Source organism: Oenanthe melanoleuca, chromosome Z, assembly GCF_029582105.1.
Source record: "Oenanthe melanoleuca isolate GR-GAL-2019-014 chromosome Z, OMel1.0, whole genome shotgun sequence".
Taxonomy (NCBI): domain Eukaryota; kingdom Metazoa; phylum Chordata; class Aves; order Passeriformes; family Muscicapidae; genus Oenanthe; species Oenanthe melanoleuca.
The window spans coordinates 72622413-72648405 of NC_079362.1; the positions used below are offsets into that span (position 1 = coordinate 72622413).

The 25993-nt window shown below is 36.7% G+C and overlaps 1 protein-coding gene across 3 annotated transcripts in view; it reads right to left on the reverse strand.

Moving 5' to 3' along the window:
- The window catches only part of RIT2 (Ras like without CAAX 2), a 181831-nt gene extending 157793 nt beyond the window's left edge, over positions 1-24038 (reverse strand). The window contains exons 1-2 of one of the 3 annotated variants that reach the window (XM_056513711.1): positions 15920-16063; positions 14367-14552 (exon numbers count right to left, since the gene is read on the reverse strand). In XM_056513711.1, the coding sequence (XP_056369686.1) occupies positions 14367-14469 (103 nt within the window). In that variant the 5' untranslated portion in view covers positions 14470-14552; positions 15920-16063. Of the gene's footprint in view, positions 1-14366; positions 14751-15919; positions 16064-23490 lie in introns of those variants that run through there. The other 2 variants (XM_056513709.1, XM_056513710.1) reach the window with 2 other exon arrangements.
- Between the last annotated feature and the right edge of the window lie 1955 nt (positions 24039-25993).

Sequence of the window (25993 nt, forward strand, 5' to 3'; positions counted from 1 at the left end):
TTCCTGCCTCCCTTCCTGCCTCCCTCAACTTTCCTTCCCTGAACTTCCCTTCCCTTCTTATAGGACTGGGGAACGAGCAAGTAGCTTGATCAATCCACCATAATTGCTTTTGGATGTTGGCTGTGATCAATCCCCTGTAATTGCTTAACCAAAGACTTAAGTTTTAAACTTTAGAAACTCTCCTGTAGCCCAAAAATACTAATCTTATTAGCTGTTCACTTCCGTAATGTATCAAACACAAAACCGCCTTGAGGTTCATTGCCTTTTCAATTCTCTTATCAACTGTGTTGTGATATTAGCTGGATATGATACTTTTTAATGCTTCTCTCGAAATCTATAGAAATTATAAGAGAAATTCCTCCATCTTTCCCTCTCTTCTGCTCCATCCCACTTCACCACGCACTGCTTTAACCACTTTAATTCAGATATTTCAGTGGGTAGGGCAGAAAATAGGGGTCAAAGCACTCTATGGTAATTTCAAAGAGAGAGTCAGGAACAAAAACAGTTGTTTTTTTTTTTTATTCAGCTGCACAATATTTCCCTGTTTACCTCCCCTCTGCACCTACTCTGGAGTGAGTGACTTCCCCATTAAGATACATTCATTTTGCTGGAACTCTCAGCGCACAAAAAAAAGAGTTGTATTCTTTCTGCTCTACTGCTAAGGTCAAGCTGCCAGTTTTCTTTGTGATGTGTGAGGCAGCACAGAACACAAATTGCATTTCCACTCTCTTCAGGTCTTCTTTTAAATGCCACAATACTGACAGTAATCACTGAGCTGAACAGATATGACACATAAAACACTGACAGAACAAATAAGGCCCATCCTATCTTGGTTTTCCACTGAGCAAACAAATATGTATTTGGTTGTCAGTTTAGCTAGAGAGGGTTCTGAATATAGGTAACTTTTAAACACTGTAACATTGTAAGAAATTCACCGTATGCTAAACATCCTGACATTAATATAAATACAGAAATAGACTAAACATATAAATAAAATGAAATAAAATGGGAACTAAAAAACCCTTTCACTACAGATTGCAAATCTAAGCTCCTCCACATTGCTGTGCTGCTGGTAAAATATTTTATTGGCAGGAAAAACATTTACAGTAAGTTTATGGGAAAAATAAAAAGAATTTTGAAGGATAGCATGGACTTGACACCATTTACTAACATAAACAGGTAGTATTTCACATTTCCTACTTCTCTCATAAATTCTGTCATATATTTAAAGGGAGAGCCTGCAAGAAGAAAAGAGATAAAAGTGGGTGGAACGAATTAGTACTCAGAGGCAAGTAATTCTATCACCAACATCCTAATGATTTTTTAGCAGTTTGTTATGCACTAAACCTGAAAAGAATTATTCATGGTATTTGTCTATGGCATTGAACTTTGACTGTGAGCCAGGGAAACATTTGATTGCCTTAGAAACTTTCATCATAGTACAAACTGGTATTGTGTCTACCTAGGTCATTTCCTGAGCAATTATTTCTATTGCAATGTCTCTCATCTGTTCCCAATCCACATCCTGCTTTTTGCTGAGATTAAATTAACATCAGTGGCACTAAAGATATTCCCAGGTGTTCCAATTCTGTAAAATACTCACTGTCTATGATTTTTACGAGCTTTATTTGTGATGCTTGGAGTCAGAAAGGGAACAATTAACAATTTTTTGGAATAAAAGTTTCAATTTCCACATTTTTCCTTTCTATAGCCAATCAGAAATGCATCTTATTCACAAGCTTGAAAATGTATTTGAATTACACCTCCCTAAATTATCCCAACATACAAAACTGGTTTAAGTATTGCTTAAATCTTACTATACTAATACTCATCCAGCATGTACAGTGATGCTTTAGAAACATAAAACATGTCTTTACAAATCAATTTGATCCAAACAGCTTTTTAGGTAAATGAAATTGAGGAATTAACTCTTTCAATCATCAAGTAATCCTATTCTTTAAATATGCTGTCACTGTCAATCAGCACAAGTTGTTATCTTGCTGGGTTTTGCACAGCTTTCTATAAATTCTTTGCCTAGCACATTGACATTAACAAACATTTTCCATAAAGAGTGAAAATACGTGTTACTTTACACTGAATAAACCTTACATGAGCATGTTTCAGGGATATATGTATTTAAATCTGTTTATAGTCACTGGCATTTTGTTTTGATTTTTCCTCCTACTGCCACTTGTTCAAAATTTATTACAGTGATGCAGCAGTTTATTTATATAGTTATGAGCAGTAAAACCTGGGAAGTGAAAGCAAAAGTAAGAGCTGGGTCACAAAGAATAAGAGAAAACATATAGCAATACACATATATTTGTTTTGCATCTTGTCATTTTTTTCCCATACTGGGGGAAAATGGAATTTTATTTCTTGGTGCCAAAGGAGATATCCCTCTAGCATCATTGTGATTCATTATTCCGCTGAAGATTTTTGTGTGTGGAGGAACCTAGTTCTTCAAAGAACACATAAGAGCCTGATAAATGCTGTGCCTCCCACTGATTTCACAGGGTGTTACATATTGCTCAGGCTGGGACACACAGACTCCTCTCTGTTCTGGATGGTTGTCAGAACACCACACATGAGAAGCATTGCTTTGCCTAGCACCCCATAAATTTATATTTCTGTTGGACTTACACAGTCTTGTACATGGCTGAGGAAAGCAAAAAAAGGCCTCTGCTCAGAAGACTTAGACTCATAGAATCATAGAAAAATTAAGGTTTGAGAAGAGCTCCAAGATCATCAAGCTTGGCCATTAACTCAGCATTGACAGGAAAACCATGTCCCTAACCTACACATACAGAAGTTATTGTAAAACTTCCAGAAATGGTGAATGTATCGCTGCCCTGGACAGCTTTTTGCAATACCTGAGAATCCTTTCACTGAAGAAATATTTCCTAATTTTCAATCTAAACCTCCCCTGGCACAACTTGAGGCTATTTTCTCCTGTCCTATGGCTTGTTGCCTGTCAGAAGACATCAACTCCTTCCAATCTACAGCTGTGATGATGCCTCAACAACTTCCTACTCCTGAGAGCAACTGAGTGAGAAACACGGGATAAGAAGTCACAGAGGCAGGAGAATCATCCCCTAACATGACTTCTTTGTGCATTTTGGCCTCTAGCAGGTGTTGGGGTATGACCATGGATTATTAGCACCTTGTAGGATAATTGCAGTGGGAAGACAGCATCTGAAACAAATGCTCTTTGAGGTAAAAATTGCTGCATCTGTCCTTTTACTCCTTTAACATTCCTTTACTGGTCTGTTTCTAGTTTTCTGTTTTCTTAATCTTTTTTCTATGTCTTTATTTTTTTTTTTCTATTGTCTGGTTCTCTATTCTTAGTTGTTGATGTCTGTTAACATTTCCCATACAAACGGCTTGGATTGTTTCTTTTATATCTTCTCTTTTGTCTTTTTCTTAATGCCTTCCTCATCATCAAATATCAGAGCCAATTGTCATTTTTGAGCATGTTACCTGAAGAAAAAAGAAAGAAAAAAAATAGAGGAAGCTTATGTGATGCACTCCTTGCTATGTCAGGCATTTAATAACTTTTAAGTATATTGGGAAAGATTTGAAAAATGGGGCTTTTTACTTCCACATTTTTAGGAACAGACTAGGGTTCTAGAGAGAAAAAATGTGCACCAAGAGAGATTATGTTGCAAATTCACAATTTTTTTTTTAATTCTGGGAAATTCATTGATATTGCTGTAAGTAGAAGAAAGCCACAAGAACCTGGTTTCTGAAGCTCATGGGTTTCTGGAGCTCATATATTATGCATTATACATTATATATAACTGTATAATATTGTTCTTTTTTCTTCTCTAATCCCAGGGGAGAAATAATGTGTTTCTAGAGCATATATACAACTATATGGAGCCTTCATGAAGTTCAGGAACACATCCTTGGGCTGTACCTAGTGTTGGACACTGCACAGAGCAAAGCTCTGGCATGCTGTGTGTGATGAGAGATAAAATTACCATGTCACCAGACAGCCCAAGTAAGATTATTCACTGTGAAGAAAATGTCTAATGGCTGCTTCTTAATCAAACTGAGAACATAATTTCTTTATAACAAAATCCAGAAAAAATTTAGGGAAGCGGGATTTTTAAAGCCTGCCAAGAGTTCTGGATTAATTCAGAAGCTGCTGGTTTTGAACCAACTGAGAATTTGCCAACACTTAGGTTTGGTTTTGAACATCTTGAATAAAAATCTAAAATAACAATATACATTTTGCAAGCTGCTAAAGAGTCATTTCTTTAAAGACATTGCAGATTCTGTTCAGCAGGGAAAAGTTCAGTGTAACCCAACAAGCTGTCATGCAGGTAGTAGGCTAGTAAAGTTACTGAAAGAATCACAGAATCTGACAGAAAAATCGAAGGTGATTTTTCACCAGTAAAGGAATTTTTTGTTAGTAAAGGAATCACAGGGCTTGACAGAGAATATAACTTTCTGCTAGGACTCCTTTATTTTGGGCATGTGAAAATGGACAAGACAGAATTACATTAGCATTTCAAGGAGATTGCAAGGAAAGGAATTACACAACAGCTCCTCTCATAACTGTAGTCAGTGTAAGCTGAAGATGTGCTATGTGCATTAGTCTCTCAGCTGATTACAGCTCTTACTTTGCCAAAACTTATGAAATCAATTTTTAAAAATTATAAATATTTGTGACGTCACTTTTGGGACCCCTGAAATAACTAGTTTAGTTCTAGGGTTTTAACAAAAAGATGAAACACTGACTAAGTGACTCAAGAACATAACTTTGAGAACATACAAGACATTGGCATCTCCTTGAGATAGTGAACTTGACACCACTTGGCATCTCCTGAAGTAGTCTTTTATGCACACATTGACATCCTCATCTTATGGATTTTCCCCACCCACCTTGAAACAGAGTGATTTTTGCCAGAGTCTCCACTGCTTAGTGGGCAGGTAATGCTTTAGCAGATTTCTAGGGCTTGCAGAAAAGCACCTTCCCAAGACACTTCCTCTGAAACTGGGACCATGCACAATACTCTGGTAATGCCCAATTCCTGCCACAGGAGCTGTGTGAGCATGATGGGACTTCCAGCTTCTAGCAAAGAAAATTAGACAGGCTTGCAGGCGTAAATGGAGACTAATTAAAGTCAAAGAACAAATTAAAAGTGAAAAAGGATTACCAGAGGAATGGAAGGGCATAAAATGGAAAGTATGGGAAGAAAAGAGATAAAAGCAGCAACAGAAGAAAAAAAAAAAAAACCAACTTAATTGTGCTTTCAAGAGTGTCCCTAATGGAATTAATCTCATCCAAAATTCTAGCAGATAGCACGTGCCAAAAATGCAGATGGCTAGGCTCAGCAGCAGGGATGGCTTGGAAGAGAAACAGTTCCTGTGGCTGCCTCAACAGATTGTTTACAGCAAAGATACCGACAGTGCCCAGTCATTGTCATGAAACAGTGCTTGTTCCCTTGCTCAAGACTTCAATCTGGGCATTTCAAATGGCAAATGTGTGTGTGGCTGAAGCTAGGAGAGCCCTTGATAGTCCAATTCCTGTTGCTGAGGAATAGCCTGGAAGGTTTTCTGTCTCTTTACAGCAAGCACTGTGAATGGGAAAAAGCTGAGCGGTGCTCGAGTCACTGAAATCTTCACTATAAGTGAAGCTCTGCTTTAATGAAACACCATGAAAAGCAGATTCATTAATATAACCTGCTGTGAATGTTACTCACTTAGAATGATAGAATACCCTGACTTGGAAGGGGCTTACAAGGATGGATCATCAAATCCATCTCCTGGCCCTGAGCAGGGCCATCCCCAAGAATCCCACCCCCTGCCTGAGAACATTGTTTCTTGATCTCTGTCAGTCTGGTGCTAGGACCATACCCAGGGAAACCTATTATTGCCCAAATATACCCTTGGGGAAGAACTTTTTCCTGATATCCAAACTAAACCTCCCCCTGTTCATCTTCAGGCTTCTGTCACATAATTGTTCACATAATTGAGTGTGTAGGTAAAGAATCATTAAATTCCAGTTCCATCCCTGGAACAAAGAACAGCAGGAGGTGAGCTAACAAATCTGTTTTCCTTCCATCTGCACCACTCCCCAACACACACAAGGTGGCCCGTTGTTACTGTAAGAGTTCTATGTCAGCATATTTACAATACAATACAATATTCTACAGGAGCCTTTATACTCAGAAGGACACACTTTAGTTCTGTTTGAGGCAACATAAATTTTTTTTGTTTTTTTATACTAAACCAAGTCCAATCTTAAGACTAGCCTAAAGATCTCTGTTTAGCAGGCTGAACACTAAGAAAATTTCTTGCTATCTACATTATTAGACCCACATCAGCCAAAATTCCTGATGACTTTTCACACATCATAATTTTGAGGATGACAGTAGTCCTTTTCTTCTATAAGAAGAAATTATTTTCCTTTTCTGGTATATTTTTTCTTTAATGTCCAGTCTTTGTAATGTGTTCTGTCTTAATTTAAAGCACTTTGACTAACAAAACATTCACCAGCCTGTTCCTTTCAAAGACTCTTCCACAATCTGCTCCATCTTGCTTTTAAACAAATCATTAAGGGTATATGCCCCTCTTAGGGTCCAAAGGAAATTTGTCTGGAATATCTTGGATATCTCTAATTCAACATGTTCTAATTCCAGTTTCATCACTTAACTTTTTACTCTTCATGAAGCAATTCTGGCTGCTTTCCTCCTCAAATGTTGGGATAGATGTGCTCTTCTCTTGGTATTCATTACTTTTAAATACTATACGATCTCCATCTCCTGTTCCAAAGGGGCATGGAAGTGACCAGCTCGTTTGCCTTATCCAGATGGGTATTCATCATCTGGAAGTTATGATGGGAGAAGCTGGATAGGAGATCAACCCATTCCCATCAGAGCTGCATCCATTTACATTGAATATCTGTATATATATGCAAGTTGTACAATAAAGAATCATGAATTACTGTCTACAGCAGCTATTTGAATATAGTCATTGTCATTTGTCATCATAAATCATACTGTGTCACTCCTTTTATCATCTCTGTCGGTTTTTTTGAACTCTGTCCTATTTATCATGCATCTTCACGTGCTGAAGAATCCAGGGCTCCAGTCAGATTTCTCAGCACTGGGTTGGTATCTCACATGCAGAAACCCCCCCATTAAATACAGTGGGCATAACTGAATCCTCCACCCCTATAACCATTGAACTGTGTGAACTGCCAAAATAATGAAAACATCTTTTACTCATTTCCCTGAGGCAAACAATTCTGCCCAGAAGGTCTGCCCATAGGCAAAAGAAATTACATAAATACATCATTACAAAAATACATAAATAATGTATTTAATGCTTTTAAGTAGATAACATATACACTAAAGATAAATGAAGAATATCAGAAAGGGGTCCAGAAACGTTTGAATTCTCAGATCCAATGGTTCCAAATAAGATAACACATATGAAAATGAAGAATTTAGATCATCATGAGAGATGTGATAGCACAGGTGAAAGATAACACTAGGGGAAAGAGAAAATAGCTTCAAGTTACTATAGATATTTCTCTGTATGTGACCTCTGTGAACTACACCTGAATAAAAGAATTCATTATTCTCTGAGGAACAAAAAATAACTCTATAGAGGAAACCAGTAGGCAACCTTTCTTCTAGTAATGCCACTCTTAGAAAAGTATGTCAGTTTTTGGAATTCGTACTCAAAAAGTTGATGTGGAAATATTAGGGCTCTATAATTAAGCACACAAGACACTCTGAGCAGGGAAATAAGGTCCTAAAAGCAAAGTTTTCACTGTACTGCAGTGAAAGAAGATAAAGGTGTGAACTTATTGTCTATAAGTATTAACAGAAAACACACATTCTTTCAAAGTTGTTTATAAAGAGATAAAATGTGTAGAAGTTGGAATTACACAAAATCAAACTTGAAACAAATTCTATTATCTATCTATGAAGAAAACTAGACCATGTGAACAGTTGTTATCAAAGATCACAAATTCACCAGAATCTCTGCATTTATATAATCTCTAGAGCATAATTTGGTTTATGAGTAAACTGGAATTTGGGGATGTGATTTTCTGGCACTGGTGGTCCTTCTCTACAAGGTGTTTGTCTGCTTTTCCATGGCAAAAATACATCATGCACCATGATTATTTTGCATGAAACACCTGCAATTCTGCATCAGAACTGACTGCTGTTCAGTTCACTGCATCCCAGGCACGACAAACAGTGCTGGTGGATTAGAGTTTCCAGTTAGGATGTTTTCTCCAAGGATACATAATTGTCAAGAAGTATTACCATGTGCTTTGCACCACTGCAGAGTTCTTCTGTCCCCTCCCTTCCTTTCCCAGCCTCATGCTGTCACTGCTACACGAGGTCACAGCTAATGAGAGGCTGCAGGCAGCCCCATGAATGACTGAAGGAATTTATATGTCATTTTGAATGGTCAGTACCTTTACCCTTTCAGAACCATTACCAAGAAGGAAATTTGCTTATAGTAAAAAAGATATATGTTCTTTCATCTTTCTGGGTTCTTTTTGATTTTGTTTTTTGTTATGTTTTGTTTTGTTTTTCTGTTTTGTTTTGTTGTTGTTGTTTGTGGGGGGTTATTTTTGTTTTTTGTTTTTTGGTTGTTTTGGGGGGTTTTTGGTTTTTTTTTTTGTTTTTTTTTTTTGTTTTTGTTTTTGGTTTTTTGTTTTGTTTTGTTTTTTGCTTTTTGATTTTTGTGTTTTTTAGTCTGAATGTATAGAATAATCTTCCTGAACACCTGCGGAATTAAAAATCCAGATTGGTTTGTTTTTTGGTTTTTTTTTTTATCTTTTTCAGACAGAAAATGATGAGGGAACAAGCAATTCTTTTCAGATGGCATACAGATATATGTCTTTGTTGATTAAATATCTCAATTTCTTCTCCGCTTAAAAAAAATTGACATTTTTTGCAGTTAGAGGAGAAGAAGGAAAAATTAAAACAGCAAAAACTTGCATTGACTTTGAAGGGTAAAAAAGCAACTCAGCTTGCCTTAACTGCAATCCACAGCATGCCCAAGAACTTGAAAGGAAACTTTTTTCACCTTGACTCATACTGAGCAGTAACTAAATCCAACACCTTCATCCTGGTGATTGGCTTGCCTCAGGACATGAGAGAAGGCCAGACCCTTTCCTTTGATTCATTTACCAGGCATTTAGGGAAGCACAGCTGCACCTGAGAATATTCCTGGGGAAAATAAACCGAATCAAAGCCAGACCCCCTCCAAAAAAAAAGGCTGCTGAGGTGTTTGATCAATGTCTGGAGAATACTCTGTGACACCGCTGGTGGAGTAAGAACAGCATCAGCAGGACCAAGTGGTGCTTTTCAAACTCAGCACTTTTGATACCAGTGGAATTTCTACCTCTGCCCTTCATTCTTTTCAGCATAACTGGATCATGTATTAATTTATCTCCAGGGAGTTTACTAACAGCTGCAGAGGGCCAGCTCTCCAGCACACACTCCAGGGTGCTCTGTGTACTGGAGACTCTTGTTATGAGGACATGCTTGAAAATAATAGGCACATAATTTGCTTTATCAAGGCTGAATAAGAGGTAAAACCAGGCCAGAAAAAAAATGGCAGTTGAGAACATAAATGGAAGAAAATTGTAGATTTAATCTAATTCCTGGTACTGAAGTTCCCACATCAGAGAGAACATAATTGTTTTCACACATTTTGGAAGTTATTGTGTACACATGATCTTGAAATTAATTGGATGAGTCACCTGCATCTGTGTAGAAGCACAGCCTTTATGCCACATTGGGGGAAAAAAAAAGAAGGAAAATCAAGGAAATGAATGGATAAGAGTGCCTCCCTTAGCCAACCCAGTCTGGAAATAAATTTCCTCACACTATTCTGCCAATCCCCTAGAGAGAATACTTTCTTAATTTCTACTCTTCCACCTTTTTTTTAAATTATTTTTAAGACTGAAGCCTGAAAATACACTTCTAACTACTTTCCAATATACAATAAAACTGGAAATATATTAGTTTTTACAAAAGTCTTGGTGAAATTATTTAAAAATAACTACAAATTTTGTGTGGTGGCAACAGATCATTTGGCAATCAGTTTGAGAAATAAATATTGAAACACGAAAATTTTCTCTAAGATAAAAAAAAAAAAATCTATCTTATTAGCAAGAGATATTAATTAGTTTTGATTTTTTAAATAATTCCTTTTCTCATCTGAAATGCAACTTCCATGAGACAGCTAACAAGGAATTAACTTTGCATCTATGATAAACTTATGCTATGCATAAACATGTAATTTTATTTACCTGGAATAATTGTAGATTATGTCCACATAATGTGGACATGTTCACCCTTAGGAAAAATCAATCAAACAAAAAAAAACAAAAATGCTTTAAACATTACTTTTATTCATTACTTTTATTCATGCACATAAAGGTGGGTAATGGTGCAATCTGATCAGAGTTTGGAGATTTCTTAGGTAATAATTTTTCATCAGAGGGAGATTTTTTAGTTTATTCAGTTTCACAGGTACATCAATTTGTTCATTTCAGCAGTCACTTTGCAACCCCTGGGTTAATCATCAGTAATGTTCTGCAGAATGTGCTGCAGTTAAGTATTGTTATCAATGTAAATGGCTTGCTAAATATAAGGCAGCAATGGATGGTCTCAGGATTGAAAGGCTCTTTTGTGGATGTTTTTTATTTGTAACACTGAAATCAGAGCTAACCCCACAGGTCTGGTCTGCATCAGACAAGGACCATGAGAGCACCTTGTTTACTGATCTCTGAAGGTATTTGTGAGCAAAATGGGTTTCAGAATCACCAAGCTTCTTAGGGTTTGAACCCTGTATTGTGCAACTTCAGGTAGGTCTGAGTGGTACTCAGGTAGGCTGAATTTGTCATCAGAGCAGAGAAGAACAAGTGCCAAATCCTCATTTTTTGTTAAATATAACTATAATTAGAAATATGTCATTTTGATATGGACTATAATTGAATGAGAGTCAATGCAAAATTTACTTTATTTACATCAGTTTAATTTCATTGATTGGTTCTAGCATAACTTTGGTCTGAACTTGCATCAGCCTGTACTTGATGTTCCTGATGATGAACACAACTTATACAACATAAGAAATTAACCCATTGCTCTGAAAACAAAAAGAATTCTGTTTCCAGAAGTCTTAGAAGGGATAACTCATTCTAGGGGAATCTATACTCTATAATTACAGTCCAGAAATCAACTCCTATAAAAATTTATATCTAGCTTTGTACATTTTCATCAGACTCAACTAATACCTGTTCTTCCAAAAGCTGAGTTTTGAGGTGGTGTCTTCTCCTCCTATATAACAATGGCAGATTTTATTTTTTTTTTTAATTAGTACTACTTTTCCAGAATTTATTTTGAAGTATGAGAACCCTTAAGTAACCATTTGCAGACCACTTGCAGTTTACACAAAATTACTCTGCACATGTCAGACTTGGATGCACAGAGTTCATCCTCTTTTAGCAATTCCTGTGAAATTTACACCACACTGATCATCACAAATAAAAGGATTTTGGCTGTCCTCCTGCACTGTCTACCATCTTGGAGCACAGAAGTGAAGAGACAAGCCTGATTGAACCAAAGAGAATTTTTTGTAAGCACCAGTGCCAAAAGAACATCCATTTTTGGACTCCTCCTCCTCATTCCACCCCATGCACAAGTGTCACAATAAGAAGGCAGGGCAAAGTTGGAAACACAAGATCAAAATGCCCAGGGGATCTCTGGAAGTGAACTACATCCAGGGTAAAAAGAAATCTAACATATTTGTGGCTTGGTTCCTATGGAAAATTTATTCCAAACTTGAATTATTTAATATTTGAATGAATTGAGGAATGAAAAGTCTTTCATCCGAAAGAGGTTTCCCACTCAGTAATTCCAGCTGCTACTGTTTTCATCATGACTTAAAAGCAAAGAAGGAGGGAGAAGATAAGAAAAAGAAGGCAAGATGTTATCAATACATCAAACCACATATCAATGATTTCTCAAAATCAAAATTGGAAACAAAATTACCTATTTTTTTCTTTCATCCTTATTCTACTCTGATTAATTTTTATGGTTAAATTCATAATTTCCTGGACACATTGAATCTAGGTCAGTAGAGGAAAGCAGAGCTTATCTTGTAGAATGAAAGTAGTCATTAAGGACTTCTGTTTTTAATCCGGTGTAAATTAATCCTGTTTATGTAACAGTCAGAATTAACTAATGATTTATGGAATGACAAGTGTTTTTATTTTTTACCTCTCTCTGAATTCTATCAGTTGGACTATCTGTCAGGATTCTACTGAAATATTTCAGGTCCATTACATATTAGAAGTTTTTACTTAGTAAATGTTAACTGTCCACCTCCTTCCTTATGAACCCTTAATAATATTCAGTTGCTGGTTTTTTTTTTCTTTTTTTTTTTGTTGTTTTGTTTTTGTTTTTTTTTTTAATTATGTGTTTCTCTTTTGTGATAACAAGAGGAAGTTTTCATTAATGCCACAGAATATCATAAATATCCACTTAATTCTATCTTTTTTTCTTTAGATCACACAATTCAACTTGTTAACTATGTGTTTCTCACATCTTTGGAGATGCATCATACCTTGTTGAATTCACAGATTTAAAGGTTTTATTCTCATAAAATTAGCAGCTAAGCTTTTCTGAACACAGAAATTTGAATTAACTAAATTCTTTATTTCAAATCTTATTTAATAGTAAATGGAAATCCAGAAATTTCCTCCACGTACGTGTAAAGTTTGGTTGTTATGATTCAGCCACGCTATCAATGTAGTGCAGTTTGTAATACTTTGTAGTGAACAAGTTTTAAAAATTGCATTATTCCTAAAAAACTTCTGTTTGTCGTGGGGGGGTGGAATTATTGCCATCTTTTGGACACACTCAGGGGAAAAAAAAAAAAAGAAATTTGAAAAGACATAAATAAGGGAGAAAATACATATACATATACATATACATATACATATACATATACATATACATATATGTGTATATACACACACACACACATATATATATATATATATATATACATAAATATATATTATACTGAAAGTTTCAGCTGGCACATCCTGGATACCTGCATTCCTGTGAAAAAAATAATCTGAAATTGCAGAAATTTACTCCAAGATTACCAACATTTTGTTCTTTCCCATTTTACATGGTGATTGCATAGTAACATCTGTGCAAGAACTGTTTGCTTGGTTAAGCAATACTGATGGGAAATAGCTTTCACTGAAAGATGTGCCACTGAAGTTGAAGCCAAATATAAAAAAACACAAAGAGAATGGATACAGAAAGAAAATTATGTTGACTCACAATTTTAAACTTTTTGCACCTAGACCTCATTTTATTGCTTGAATATAAATAAAACTTTGATCTACACAGCTATTACAATTTAATGTCACAGCTATTTATCCTGAAAATTCCTTGGAATCTAGCTGGGATGTATTATATTATATTAAATTATCCTGCTTTTTGTAATTTTGTTTCTCTTTCTGTTATTCTTTGAATTTCCAGAAGATGTAATCAAATTCATGTTGTGTGGCTAGCTCAATATTCTGGCTTCTGTGACAAACTCTGCATGTTCAGCAAAGTCTTTGTAAGAGCAGAGAAAGCTGGTTTCAGGGAGAATAAATCAAAGCTGATAATATCTGGGAAAAAGAAAACACTGTCCAGAGAAAATGATGACTCCTCTGAAGAGATATCATTGTCAGACACTAGCATATCTTGCCAGCTGTAGACAGAGATATTAAAATATGCTGCAAATCTGCCTCAGAGCCTGGAGTGAGACTCAGGCAGGCATGCTGTACCTGTCCGGACCAGAGAGGAGACTAAAACCAGCTGAGCCACAGTGATACTCAGAGAAAAAAAAATAATTAAAAAAAACAAAAAACAAAAGATGTGGGGAAGAAAATAGAATCACTGCAGGCATCCCCCACACTGTAGAGCTGAGTTTGCATTTAGTTTGGTTTCTGCCTGAGCACAAGGACCCCCAGGCTGACAAGTTTCATGCACACTGTCCAGCAAACCACCACCCCTCACCAAGTGGGACAGTGACACAGGCACTTGCTGCTAAACTCACAGCAGCAGCCTGACTGCTCTCTCCTCACACACAACAGACCCAAGGACAGCCCTACACAAATAACCAATTAAAAAGGCTTCCAGCATTTCAGTCTGTAACAAATTAAGCTGACTCATTGCCCCAGTCACAAACTATAGTCTTTTATCCGAGCCGTGCGCAAGAGGAGCAAATCCCCTCATTAAACAATGTCCTTTTCCGGTGAACTTTCCGCTCCCAATTCACCCCTTGTCTCCCAAAATATTGTTGCAGAAACTTACCGCTTTTGCCAACTCCCCCTGCTCCCAGCATCACCACCTTGTACTCTCTGGAACCTGCAGAAGAACTGCTCGAGGAGCTGATCATTGCATTTTCTAGCTCCATCTTGCACGAAGCAGCAGAAGGGACCGAAACAGAAGGAAAAGCAACTGGCAGGTGTTTTCTCTGATCTTAAACAACTATAAAAGCTGTGTTAGGGAAAAAAAAAAAAATAGACAGAAAGGGAAGGTATAATGCAAGAGCTATGATTTATCAGCCTCACACACTGCTGTGCCTGTGTTAGCTGAAGAAGGTCTCATAGCAACCACTTTAACAGCTTCCAATAAAAAATCTCTCTCTGCCCCCTCCCAGCTCTGTATCGTTCTCTGTTTCTCTTCCTGGACAGCAGCAGTTTTGTGAGGCTCAAGAGGTCTGGTACCTCTGGGGTTGCAGTGTCATCGAACAAACAGCTCAGATACCTCAGCAAAATAAAATGGATCAAATTTCTTAATTATGAAGTTTGTTATTCTATGTAGAACTTGCCTGAATTTTAAAACAAATCAGACAACCTTCTTTTCACCTTGCAGTTAACTACGCATCCTATAATCACCAAGGCTGCTAGTTTACACTTAATACTATTTCAAGTGAAATAGGAAACAACTTTTAACAGTCTTTATTCTTTATGAAGCTTACGGAAAACACAGAAGTTTTCTAGGGCTAGATTTGTCAATCTAGGGCTAGATCAATACTCATTTTAGTTCAGATTACATCCATTATTTGCAGAAATAAACCAGATACTTTGGCGTGGGAAAAAAACAAATTTACTTCCTGTTTTCCTCCTTTTTCCACACACAATTTCTGAAGGAGACAGGGACTGAAGGGAGAGGGATATATTCGTTCATTCAGAAAAAATGCAAAGAAAAAGACCAACTTTTTGAAAGTATTTAATACTTATATCAAGTGATTTATCTTACCAAGCTGGTGAATGACATTCAGTGTGAAAATCTCACACTGAAATTATTCAGTGAAAACTTACAAGAAAACACAGCAGCTCATCATCAATTTCAGATTTTGCTCTTAAAACATCTGATCTATTTAAAGAACTTGATAAATAATAAGATACCTGCCAAGCTTTAACTGTTATTTGATATTTTTGGGGACCAAAAAGCATCTGCCCCAAAATTAGTAGAAGGCAAAACTTGTCTCCTTTGGAAGTGCTGGGCTTTCATGACAGAAATAACTAGTAAGGTGAAATGGAAATTTTTATTAAAAAAGAACAGGTACACAGATATGATGATCATAATAATTAGAATGGAGAAGGTGAACAGAACGTGAATACTCATTTTCTCTCCTTAAAAACCATAGGAGACAGTGGATATAACAGAAAATAGCCCAGTTAAAAAAATAAATAAATAAAAAAAGATACTTAGAAAAGTAACGACTAAATTAGGAAAATTTTTGATGCTTGAAATTGTGGGCAGTATAATTGATCTTGCAATAAAAAATTATTTAAATACAGAGTAATACTAACTCCATCGTGGACTATTAAAATCACCCCTGCTTAAGGAGTACTCACATGAACAGATCCTGTAGAAACAGAGATATCCAAGTATGATTGTCTGCTTTCAGTCAGGCAGCAGAGGTGGACAGAGACAGAGTCTCTGTGCCTGAGAAGTCCTCCAGGGCCAGGATCTGCCACTGTCCTGAGGGACTTCTGAGCTCTGTGCCCAGGCAGGGTGCCTGAATTTATATCTGGATGGAAACCCCAGGACTCAGAAGGATCTGTTCATCAGAGCATGAAGTAGGACGTAAACAGGAAATACTGCATATGATATCTAAATATTGAATTTCAACAGGATCAGACAGGTAGGTCAGTTAAGCCCCATTGCAAGCAGAATTTAATTTTCATTAAAACCGTTCTTGTGTGCCCATTATTGATACAGTAGATAAAAACTAATATTGATATCAAAATGACTGCTTAGAACAGCTGGGTTTTTCTGGTAATCTCCCATAAACACAGCAACCTTCTCCTGAGGAGCTTTTGTTCCCACACCTGGCAGCAGCACTTGGCTGGCTTTAAAATGTTAGGAAAGTGAGTGATTGTGGGCATGGCATAAAAAACAACCTAAGCAAAACACATTTATATATAAAATAATTAGTGAATGTAATGTATACATGATAGACAAGAATAAGTTTTTTTTTTTCCAGGTGTTCTGTTAATCATAAAAAAGTGGAAAGTCCATTTTTGCTTTTATTTAGAGCTGGAACACAGGGAGGGAATTTGTGAAATGGAAGAGGCTACAAAATGGAATTAAGTTAGAGAAGGAAGATGAGTTAAGACAACCAAATGGAAAGTCACTTCCTCATCTTTAAGAAAAATAAGAAAAAAATTGACAGCATTTTTTTGTCTGAAAGAGCAGAATTAAGTATTTGTTGATGAGAACTAAACACTTGAAATACTTGCTTTAAAGACATGCACATGTTTATTTAATTTTAGCAGTTTATTAAATATTATTACATTATATAAACAAACTGTACAGACATATCCTCCTAAATTCCAGGAATTTCTCCATAGCTTGAAAAAGCAATACTGCATTCCTATTTATAATACAGGACTTATTCTAACTGGTTTTCATCATAACTTGGTATTGACAAACAGCCTCGTCTGCCCTAATTTCATTCAATTCAGTAGTGGAGAAGTATTTAGCTTTATTTCCATTTGCAATAACATCAATTAGTCTTCCTTCTCCCACCAGAGCACTAAAGTACAAGGGTTTGCTTTCAGTCTGTTGCCAATAAAAATTAATACTGAGATGATTTGAAATTACCTGGCCTAAAACACTTATTAATATAGGCAGAAAAATCAGCTACATAAGTATTATACAGATAACAGGAATAAAACTGTGCTAAATATAATTATTTAAACTGAAATACTGGAGTTTTTACAGTGTGTGATGTTCCACAGCAAATTCCAACCGTCTATTTTATCTCTGCTTCACTGCTTTAAAGACTCATTTATCATGATGTAAATTCATAGAAATCTGTCCTTAGGCAAAAAAAAGAGTAACTGCAAAGGTGGGAAATAAGCCTGGAGTACTAAATTGTAATGAATCATTTATTTAAGAAATTTATTTCTATTCCTGTTCACATATAGCTTATGACTTTATGGCAATTCTGCTGATTTTTCTTATTTTCTTTTATTTTTTTTAAATTTTATATTAAAACTCACTGTAAAATACAGCAAGCAATTAAACCATTTGGTATTCAAACTCCAGCAACTGCTTTGTTTGAATTCATGTTTTGTTAGTTAAAGATGAAAAGATCATTAAGGATGCTTAGGTCTTAAGAAAAAGAACACACATATCTTAGAAGAGATGAGCTTTTTTCTAGAGAAAATGCCATTAGGAAGCACATATCATTCATCCTACATCCCCACTTGCTCTGGGGTTGTTGAATAAAATAATGAGATGTTAATACAACATGTAAGTATTCTGAAATTGTTTCCTAGAGCACTCTATGTTGAGGATATTTTATCAATTAACCTGGATAAATATTCTTGTCATTAGGCTCATGAGTTTGAAAACTTGAATAGCAAGCAAAATGCAAATATTGACTGATTTGTGTTCCTTTTAGTGATGGGTTAAAGGAATATGAACCATCTAATAACAGTGAATATTCATGAGCCCATGGAAGTCCATGCCACTATGGAAACACTGACCAATCTTTTGTCCCTTATGTTTGCATATTAGATACAGCAGAGGGAAGAAATGTAAAAAAATATCCTTCATAGAAAGGCATATAAGGCCAACTTGCTGAATTGTTGAAGTGCTGCTGTGACAAGAAAGAGTGCTAATGCAGAAATCATTGCACAGCACTGGAGAACTGATTCAACTTGTTCCAGAGAAGAAAAAAAAAAAAAAAATAAAACCTCAAAACATTTGGCACACCAGCTTCACTTCATCAATTCTGACAAAAGCTAGCATAATAAGGTAATTGCTAGGAGACCTAAAAAAAAAAAAAAATCTAAACTTAAATTTTACATTAGTGTATTTAATATATTCAGTCTCAAACATGCTGAACACCTCTGAATCGTGTTGCTAAGGGACCTCCAACACACTACAGAAGCATTTCTGTGTTTTTGGAATTCAGATTCCTACTAGAAATACCCAGTGGTTCTATCACTCACCTGCCACAGGCACTCTGACTTCCTTCAATAATCCACATCCCCTTTCTGTCCTGGAAATTACTCATCTGTGGGATGATGCATTGTGTCACACATAGTATAGCTGATTGGGCACTTGACAACCTCACACCTTGAAGCTGGCTGCTCAGCTGTTGAATACATGCCTTTTGTCCTGAAGTTCTTGTTGCTGTCCCTCGTGTCAGGCACATTTCAGCCCTGCCCCTGCTGAAATGGGTTTTAATCCCAGCCTTATCAGCTTGTCATGAAGAAAAAGCAAATTATAGGAGGAAAGATGCAAGCCTGACTGTTAACAGAAAATGTGAAACTACTTCAGAGTCCAGAGAGTAGAGCAGCATTTTGGTTTTGGTCTTGTCAAAGAAAAATTGTCACAAAAACCAGCTTCCCTTTGGTTATCTCAGTCAAACAACACAACTAATACTGTGCCTGCTGTACAAAGGTTTGAGAAGTAAGGGCAGTTTGTCACATTCTTGAGAGCACTCATACAATATTAACTTTAAAATTCCTACAAGTGATTACTCTAACTCCATACAGAACAGAAACATTGAAGGTCATGCCTTAGACTACTTCAAAGGGAAAAGCCATTTTCTCTGAGTTTCCAATAAAGTTTCACAAATGATTTATGATCCTAACTGTCTAGAAATACTAATGATTCTGGGCCATTTATGGATTTCTGTTGAATTTTAATTACACCCACAGATAAGGTTTCTACACTTTCAAACGCAAGACTGATATTCAGAATGTGAGAATCTTAGAGATCTTAAAGCCTTACTCCATATGAACATGTTATTTCAAATTGATACACCTTCTGGTTCCTTTGTTAGGAAGGAAAATTATAAGCCTGAATATAATAAGAAATACCATATAAATAGCATTAGAAGAGCTCCAGAGGGGTCATCTTTTTAATCCCTGCCCCATGCCACAAATCCATGCAAGTAAATTAAACAACACTTACTTAGCCATTGAACAACATTTACTTAGCCTTACGTTAAAGTTTCCAGGGTGAGAAATTACTCAGTTTCTGAAATGAATTGCCTTGCTATCCCATTAGAAACATCTCTGAAACCCAAATGTCCTTATTACACAGTAAGATTATCACTTTTCATGCTATTTACTGCAGCTATTATGAAAAGGTACAGTGAAAATTCCAAGCACATACTTAAATACCTGGCCAGTGAATCAAAGAAACCTTGTGAGTATGGAGAATATTGTTCTTCTCAGCATTCCTATCTCTTCTTTTTCTTTCAGGTTTCCTATTTTTTAACAGAAAAGGTACTCTGAATTCTCCTCCTCAGGTCATTTATTGACCTTTTGTGCTACTTGTGCTCCCAAAAACTCTCCACTGCTTGTCTTGAAGTGTTGGTCCCAACACTTGGTCTACATTAGTGTTTCAAGACTTCAGACAATATGCATTTACACCTACTACCTAGTGCATGTCAAACCTGATGTAATCCTAATAAACACAGCAACCAACAATAAGAGACACATTTTTCTTTTATTTTCTCATCTATATTTGAATGTTTTCAGAGACAGATCACAATATCCTGGGATTATCAGAATTTCTGACTTTTAATGCTCTGCTAGGCTGCTCCTTTATAATCATCCTTGCAATACTAGTTTCTAGAAAAAAAAATGGTGATTCTTTCCATTTCAATTTAGACTGCTAACAAAATACAGCACAAAATCATTCTCGCATTTCAGATGTTACTTCAAAATAATTTATAGATTATGATAATGCCCGATTCCCAAAATGTTTCTACTTGAAAATCACCTCTTGAACTGCACTTTAGGCATGCGGATTTTCACTCTGAACCATGTAAAATTGTGTATCAGTTAAAAAAAAAAAAAAAAAAAAAAGAGTAGACAGGCTCTTTAATTTAATCTGTGATCAGTTATTCAAATGCTTTCCACTTCACTGTGTATACTGAGTAAATGTAAAAATAGCTCCAGCTTCACCAGGGATACACCAAAGAGAATAAATTTGAATTTCTCTGACTTAAACTTTTCTAATGTCATGGGTTATTTTCCATTATGATTTTTTTCTAGAAATCAAGTTGTCTATTGGTATTTTGTTGACTGAACAGAAGGGAGTACTTTAGTTCTTAAATATGTTGTGATCAAAAATTATCCGAACTAAGTGCATAATTTAGCTCAACAATGGTAAGACAAACAAAGCCAATTCCTTTAAAATCATTTGTGAAACATTTTTTGAAGAAAATTCAGGGGTTTGGATAGCTAAATCTCCCAGTGGACATTTTGTTTTTCAAGTTGAACAGAGGAACATTTAACAACATTTGGAGTAACAGAGGCTTGGACTTATCTACATAATGGGCTGAACAAGGCTTTACAAGAAACAAGGCAAAAATGAATATATATACTGTTGTTCTCAGAACAATAGTGAGATCACCTCTTAACTAAAAGTTTCTGCTGCTTATCTGTGCTTGATTTATGACCAGCTCTCAATCTGTCTAAAGTAACCAGTGTCATATGTAAAAACACTGTGCCAGATGTGGAAACAATGGGAAACCTGTATGAAACATACCACTGTGTTTTACAAATCTGAAATAAACTCTCCCATTTAAACACTGCCAAGTGGATTATGAGCTAGACAAGCATGCAAGTGCAATTATTTGGAAAGTTCTTACAGAGCTGTTTTGTAAAAGATTACAAATATCCCACTTGTCACTCCCACTGCAATTGATTCCAGATCTGCTTCTACCAAAGACACCAGACACTGCAGTCTGTCACTAGTTAGTCTGTTAATCAGTTTAAAGATGCTATTCTTACAAAATATTGTAAGATCAATAAGCTTACGTGTTAGGAAAAGTGCTAATCTAACCTCTGTAGAGTATGAAAAGCAAAACAGTTCAGTAATTTTATAGTGTTGTTAATTAACCATGATTGAAAAAATCTATCACTTTAGGCTTCATTGTACCACTAACTGTTTGACCAAAATTAGCTCACCTTTAGCATAAAAAAAAAAAAAAAGTGCAAAATCAGAATCTTGGTATTTGTATTGAAATGCCTAATATGTCTTACTGGAGTCAAATCTGTCAAAGAATCCTACAAGGAAATATTTTGTATTAGATTAACTTTGTATTTATCTATTTTAGTATCAGTTTTTATAGCAGGTGTAGTTTTCATTGTTCTAAAAACAAACGAATTTTCATAATTCTTTAAAGCTCAGATTTGGGATTAAGAACCATATTTATCTGTACAAAAGAAATATATATTACGTACTAGTCTTGATGCCAACTGCAATTAAAATGCTAAAAAATACACCCACCTTCCAAATTTCAGTCTACTATGTCCACAAATGTCTGCTAAGATATTTTATACCTAATGATTTTGAAATCTGGAATCAAATGTATGTATGTACATATAAACTCATATGCTATAATGTATGTATGGACAATATGTCTAAAACAACACACTTTAGGTTAAAATGCTACCCTGAAACATTATTTCTAAACCCACATTCCACTGATGTGAAGTTTCAATATTTTTCTTGTGGCTATGCCGGTAAAGGGCTCCAGGAGGTGAGAATGATATTATTTATCTTTAATTTGATGTCTTTAGGGGGAAAAAAAAAAAAAAAAAAAAAAAAAAAAAGAGAGCGACAGAGAAAAAGTAGTGAAAACTAATTTTTAAATTAAAATTTTATTATTTTCTTATGACAAACAAACAAACAAACAAACAAACTTGAATGGTAGGCACATCTGGTCAGCTCCCAAGTCCAAGATACTTTCCCTTCCATAAGATCAGGTTCAGAGTTCTGCCACAAAAAGCCCTGAGAATCAGAACATCTATGTCAGTCTCAAGCTTGCAGAGGAACAGAATTTCAGTATGTGGCAATAGGACAGTTTTTGAGTTTTTTTGCAGCCTCTGGATGCTGATATACCTAAAAGGCATCTGAAGTGGGGGTAGACTACAGAATTTCTTCTTAGTTTTGCTGTGGCTATTTGCTGTAGATGGAGCTTGACAATATTACAAAAGCAAAAGACTGAGAGAATAATGGAACTTCAATAGGAAGGAGTACACAAATACCATGTTAGACAGAGGCCAACGAAAAGAATTATGTGAATTATGTTCCTTCTATTAACTATAAACAGTAAAGAATTCTTAAATAGTGGCAACCAGCCAAGTCCCTGATACACACCAGATGAAAGACACAGCTCTTCCAGGACCTTAAGTTGATTTCAGAAATCCTTTATTAGTTGAGCACCATCTTAGGACAGCCTCTGTAATATCCTTATTTTTTTTAAAAAAGTTGAGTCTGCATTGTGTTTCTATTTTCTACATTTATCTTCCAATCTTTGGGACAAGAAGGATAACCAATTTAATTTTTAAAATCAAACTATTACTCTTGCTTTGACTGTTTTCTGGGGTATCCTTTACTTCCACGTGGATTTTTTTCCTTCTTTCTTTTTTTTTTTTTTTCCCTGTGAAAAGATCTTTCAGGTCCTGAAGAGTGAATGAAAAGAAACACTTTTTCTTCACACTTAAATGTCTTTAGAACTTGCACCTTCTAACAGTGTTAGAATTAACTGCCCCTCTCTACATCACACTTAGAAAAGGCCTTCTCTTTCTACAACAACTTTTCTACAACTTCTTCATTTTTTTCTGAAAGTTCTTCAAAAACACTTTGAGATATTTCTTTTTCCTCAAATAGCAGCTTAAGGTTTTAGGAGAACATTTAAGTGGGTTGGCCCTGTCTCAGTGCCAGGCACACACCAAAGCAAATTTATCATTCCCCTTCTCAACTGGACATAGGAAAGAAAGTATAAGAAAAGATTCTTGATTTCAGAGAGGATAGGGAGAGATCAAAAATTGATTACTGTGATGAGCAAAACTGACTCAACTTGGGGATGTGAACTTAATGTACTACTTACAAAATCAGAGCAGGATAATGAGCAGTAAAATAAATTTTAAAAACATCTTCCTACCTCCTCTTCCTCCTTCCCAGGCTCTCCCTCCTCCCGCAGCATCACAATGGACAAGGAATAGGGGTGATGGCCAGGGCATGACACATTCCTGCTGCTGCTCAGGGAGAAGGGCTAGAGTCCTTCCCCTGCTCCAGCATGGGAGAATTTTCCAGGAACTTCTCCAGTGTGAGTCCGCCCTGTTATAAAGCAGTGCCGAAACCTTTATTAAACAAGTCTTTCATTAATCAGGTCGCAGGGAAGCTCAACACCTGCCACTGCTGACATTCCAACGCGGGGAGGAGACTCCCATGCAGACCTGTCTAAGAGCAAAACCAGGAAACTCCATCGGTAGTGGTGATTAATTGTTTACAAAGGGCACATTGCAGGTGACTTAGCTTGTTAGTTGAGGTGATCTGTGGACTTGGGTTTGGTGTTGGTTGAATTCGTGAATTTTCTCTTTAGCTACAAATTCCGGTAATGGTGGTACTGGGAAACTTCTGGAGATTTACATATGGGGTGTTGCTGACTTGACAGGCAGGCAGGCAGCAGCAGCAGGCTGGAAATGAGGTAAGGGAAAGGGCGGAAGTGGGAGGTAACCGGGATAGGGAAATACAATAAACTAGGGTTTAAATTACATAGAGACTACCTGGGTTTTAAATTACATAGGGACTACACATTTAACTGGGGAAAAGATCATAGCAACTTGATTAAAGAACCAACAAACGAACTAGTGGATAAAATGATAACGTGAGCAACAATCTTTTTAACTCTTCTAGCAACTTTTGTTTTATGGTTTTTAGCTGAGACTTTTTACCACACATCCCGTGGGCAGCAGCTGACCACAAGCTGCTCCAGTGTGGGACTCTTCTCCACAGGGTCAGTCCCTCAGGAACAGCCTGCTCCATGTCCCCCATGGGTTCACGAGTCCTGCCAGCAAACCTGCTCCAGCCCAGGCTCCTCTCTGGGTCTGCAGGCTCCTGTCAGGACCCTGCTTCCACTTCCTTCATTTCAGAGCCCTCTTTTGGGCATCCCCCTGCTCCAGCCCAGGCTGATCTCTCTCTCTGGGTCTGCAGGCCCCTGCCCCAGCACAGGAACACTGTGGGCTCACAGGCTCCTTTGGGCATCCCCTGCTCCAGCCTGGGCTCCCCAGGGCTGCAGGTGGATCTCTGCTCCCCCTGCCCTCCCTGGGCTGCAGGGGCACAGCTGCCTCACCATGGGCTGCTCCAGGGGCTGCAGGGGAACCTGAGCTCCAGAGCTGGAGCAGCTCCTGCCCCTCCTCCTGCACTGCCCAGCTGTCTGCAGGGCTGCTCCTCTCACATGGACTCACCCTGCTCTTCTCTGGCTGCAACTACATCTGTGCAATAACTCTTTTTTCCCTTCTCATATCTGTTATCCCAGTGCTGTCCCCTCCATCACTGATGGGCTCAGCCTTGGCCAGCGAGGCTCCATCCTGGATGCAGCTGGATCTGGCTCTGCAGGACATGAGGAAGCTTCCAGCAGCTTCTCACAGTAGCCACCCCTGTAGCATCACCGCTGCCAAAACCTGGCCATACCAACACAAAATAAGCATTTGCACCTCCACAACAGTACAGGAAGCCTGTGCTCATCCAAATTCCTCTTCTTGGATCAGTGTTGTTGAAAAATCCCTCTCAGCATCTTAGCTACCAGATAAGCAGCAGACTATGGCTTTGACATAACTGGTGCCTGACAGTTGTCAATATTCTTCACAGCATTAAAACCTTCATGCTCCAGAAAGATTACAAGATACATTGTCTTTGAAAGGAAAATCTGCACAATCATGTAATTTTAAAAGGAGAAATTTAGTTCTCTTTCTTTATTTGTCTTTTTTTATTTTTTTTACAGACAAGTAAACTTCTAATATCACAACACTCTGTTTCATTATCCTGAAAACAGATTTTCTTCTGCCCCGAAGAATACCTTCTTGCATTCTTTATTAATTCATCTCCTTTTTTGAGATGAAGATCATAGCTGTGTCTACCTTTTATTTACATAAAAGAATAGATGTTCTGCTCTTTCAGCAGGCAACCTAGTCCCAAGTTTGCCTGAAGTAAATGGTGCCTAGATTTATCATGCACCTCATTAAATACAGTTAAATCACTTCCATTAAGTGATGTTTCTTTGTGAAATATTGACTTGGAAAAATACTGCAAGTTAACAAAAACTAAAAAGAAAAGGAAAACAAAAGACCACAGTAAGGATCCATTGACTATTAAGGTGAATTTGAGAGATTGTAAATATGATTACAGGTAAGTAAGAAAGATTATTTCTTTACAGTTGTGGTTACTACATAACAAGTGACATAGTTCAGCAATTTTTAGGTTATCTTTAAACATTTCTTTTAATTTGGCTGTTATTAACATCTGTGTGGTCATGTAGAATGTCCCTGACAATGGCTGTGTTATCAAACAATAATGAGACAGAGTATATTTGATGATTTTTTAATATCATATTAATTTCAACTCACAGTAATAAAGAAGCATCTGAAAAAAGAATTGTAGCCACA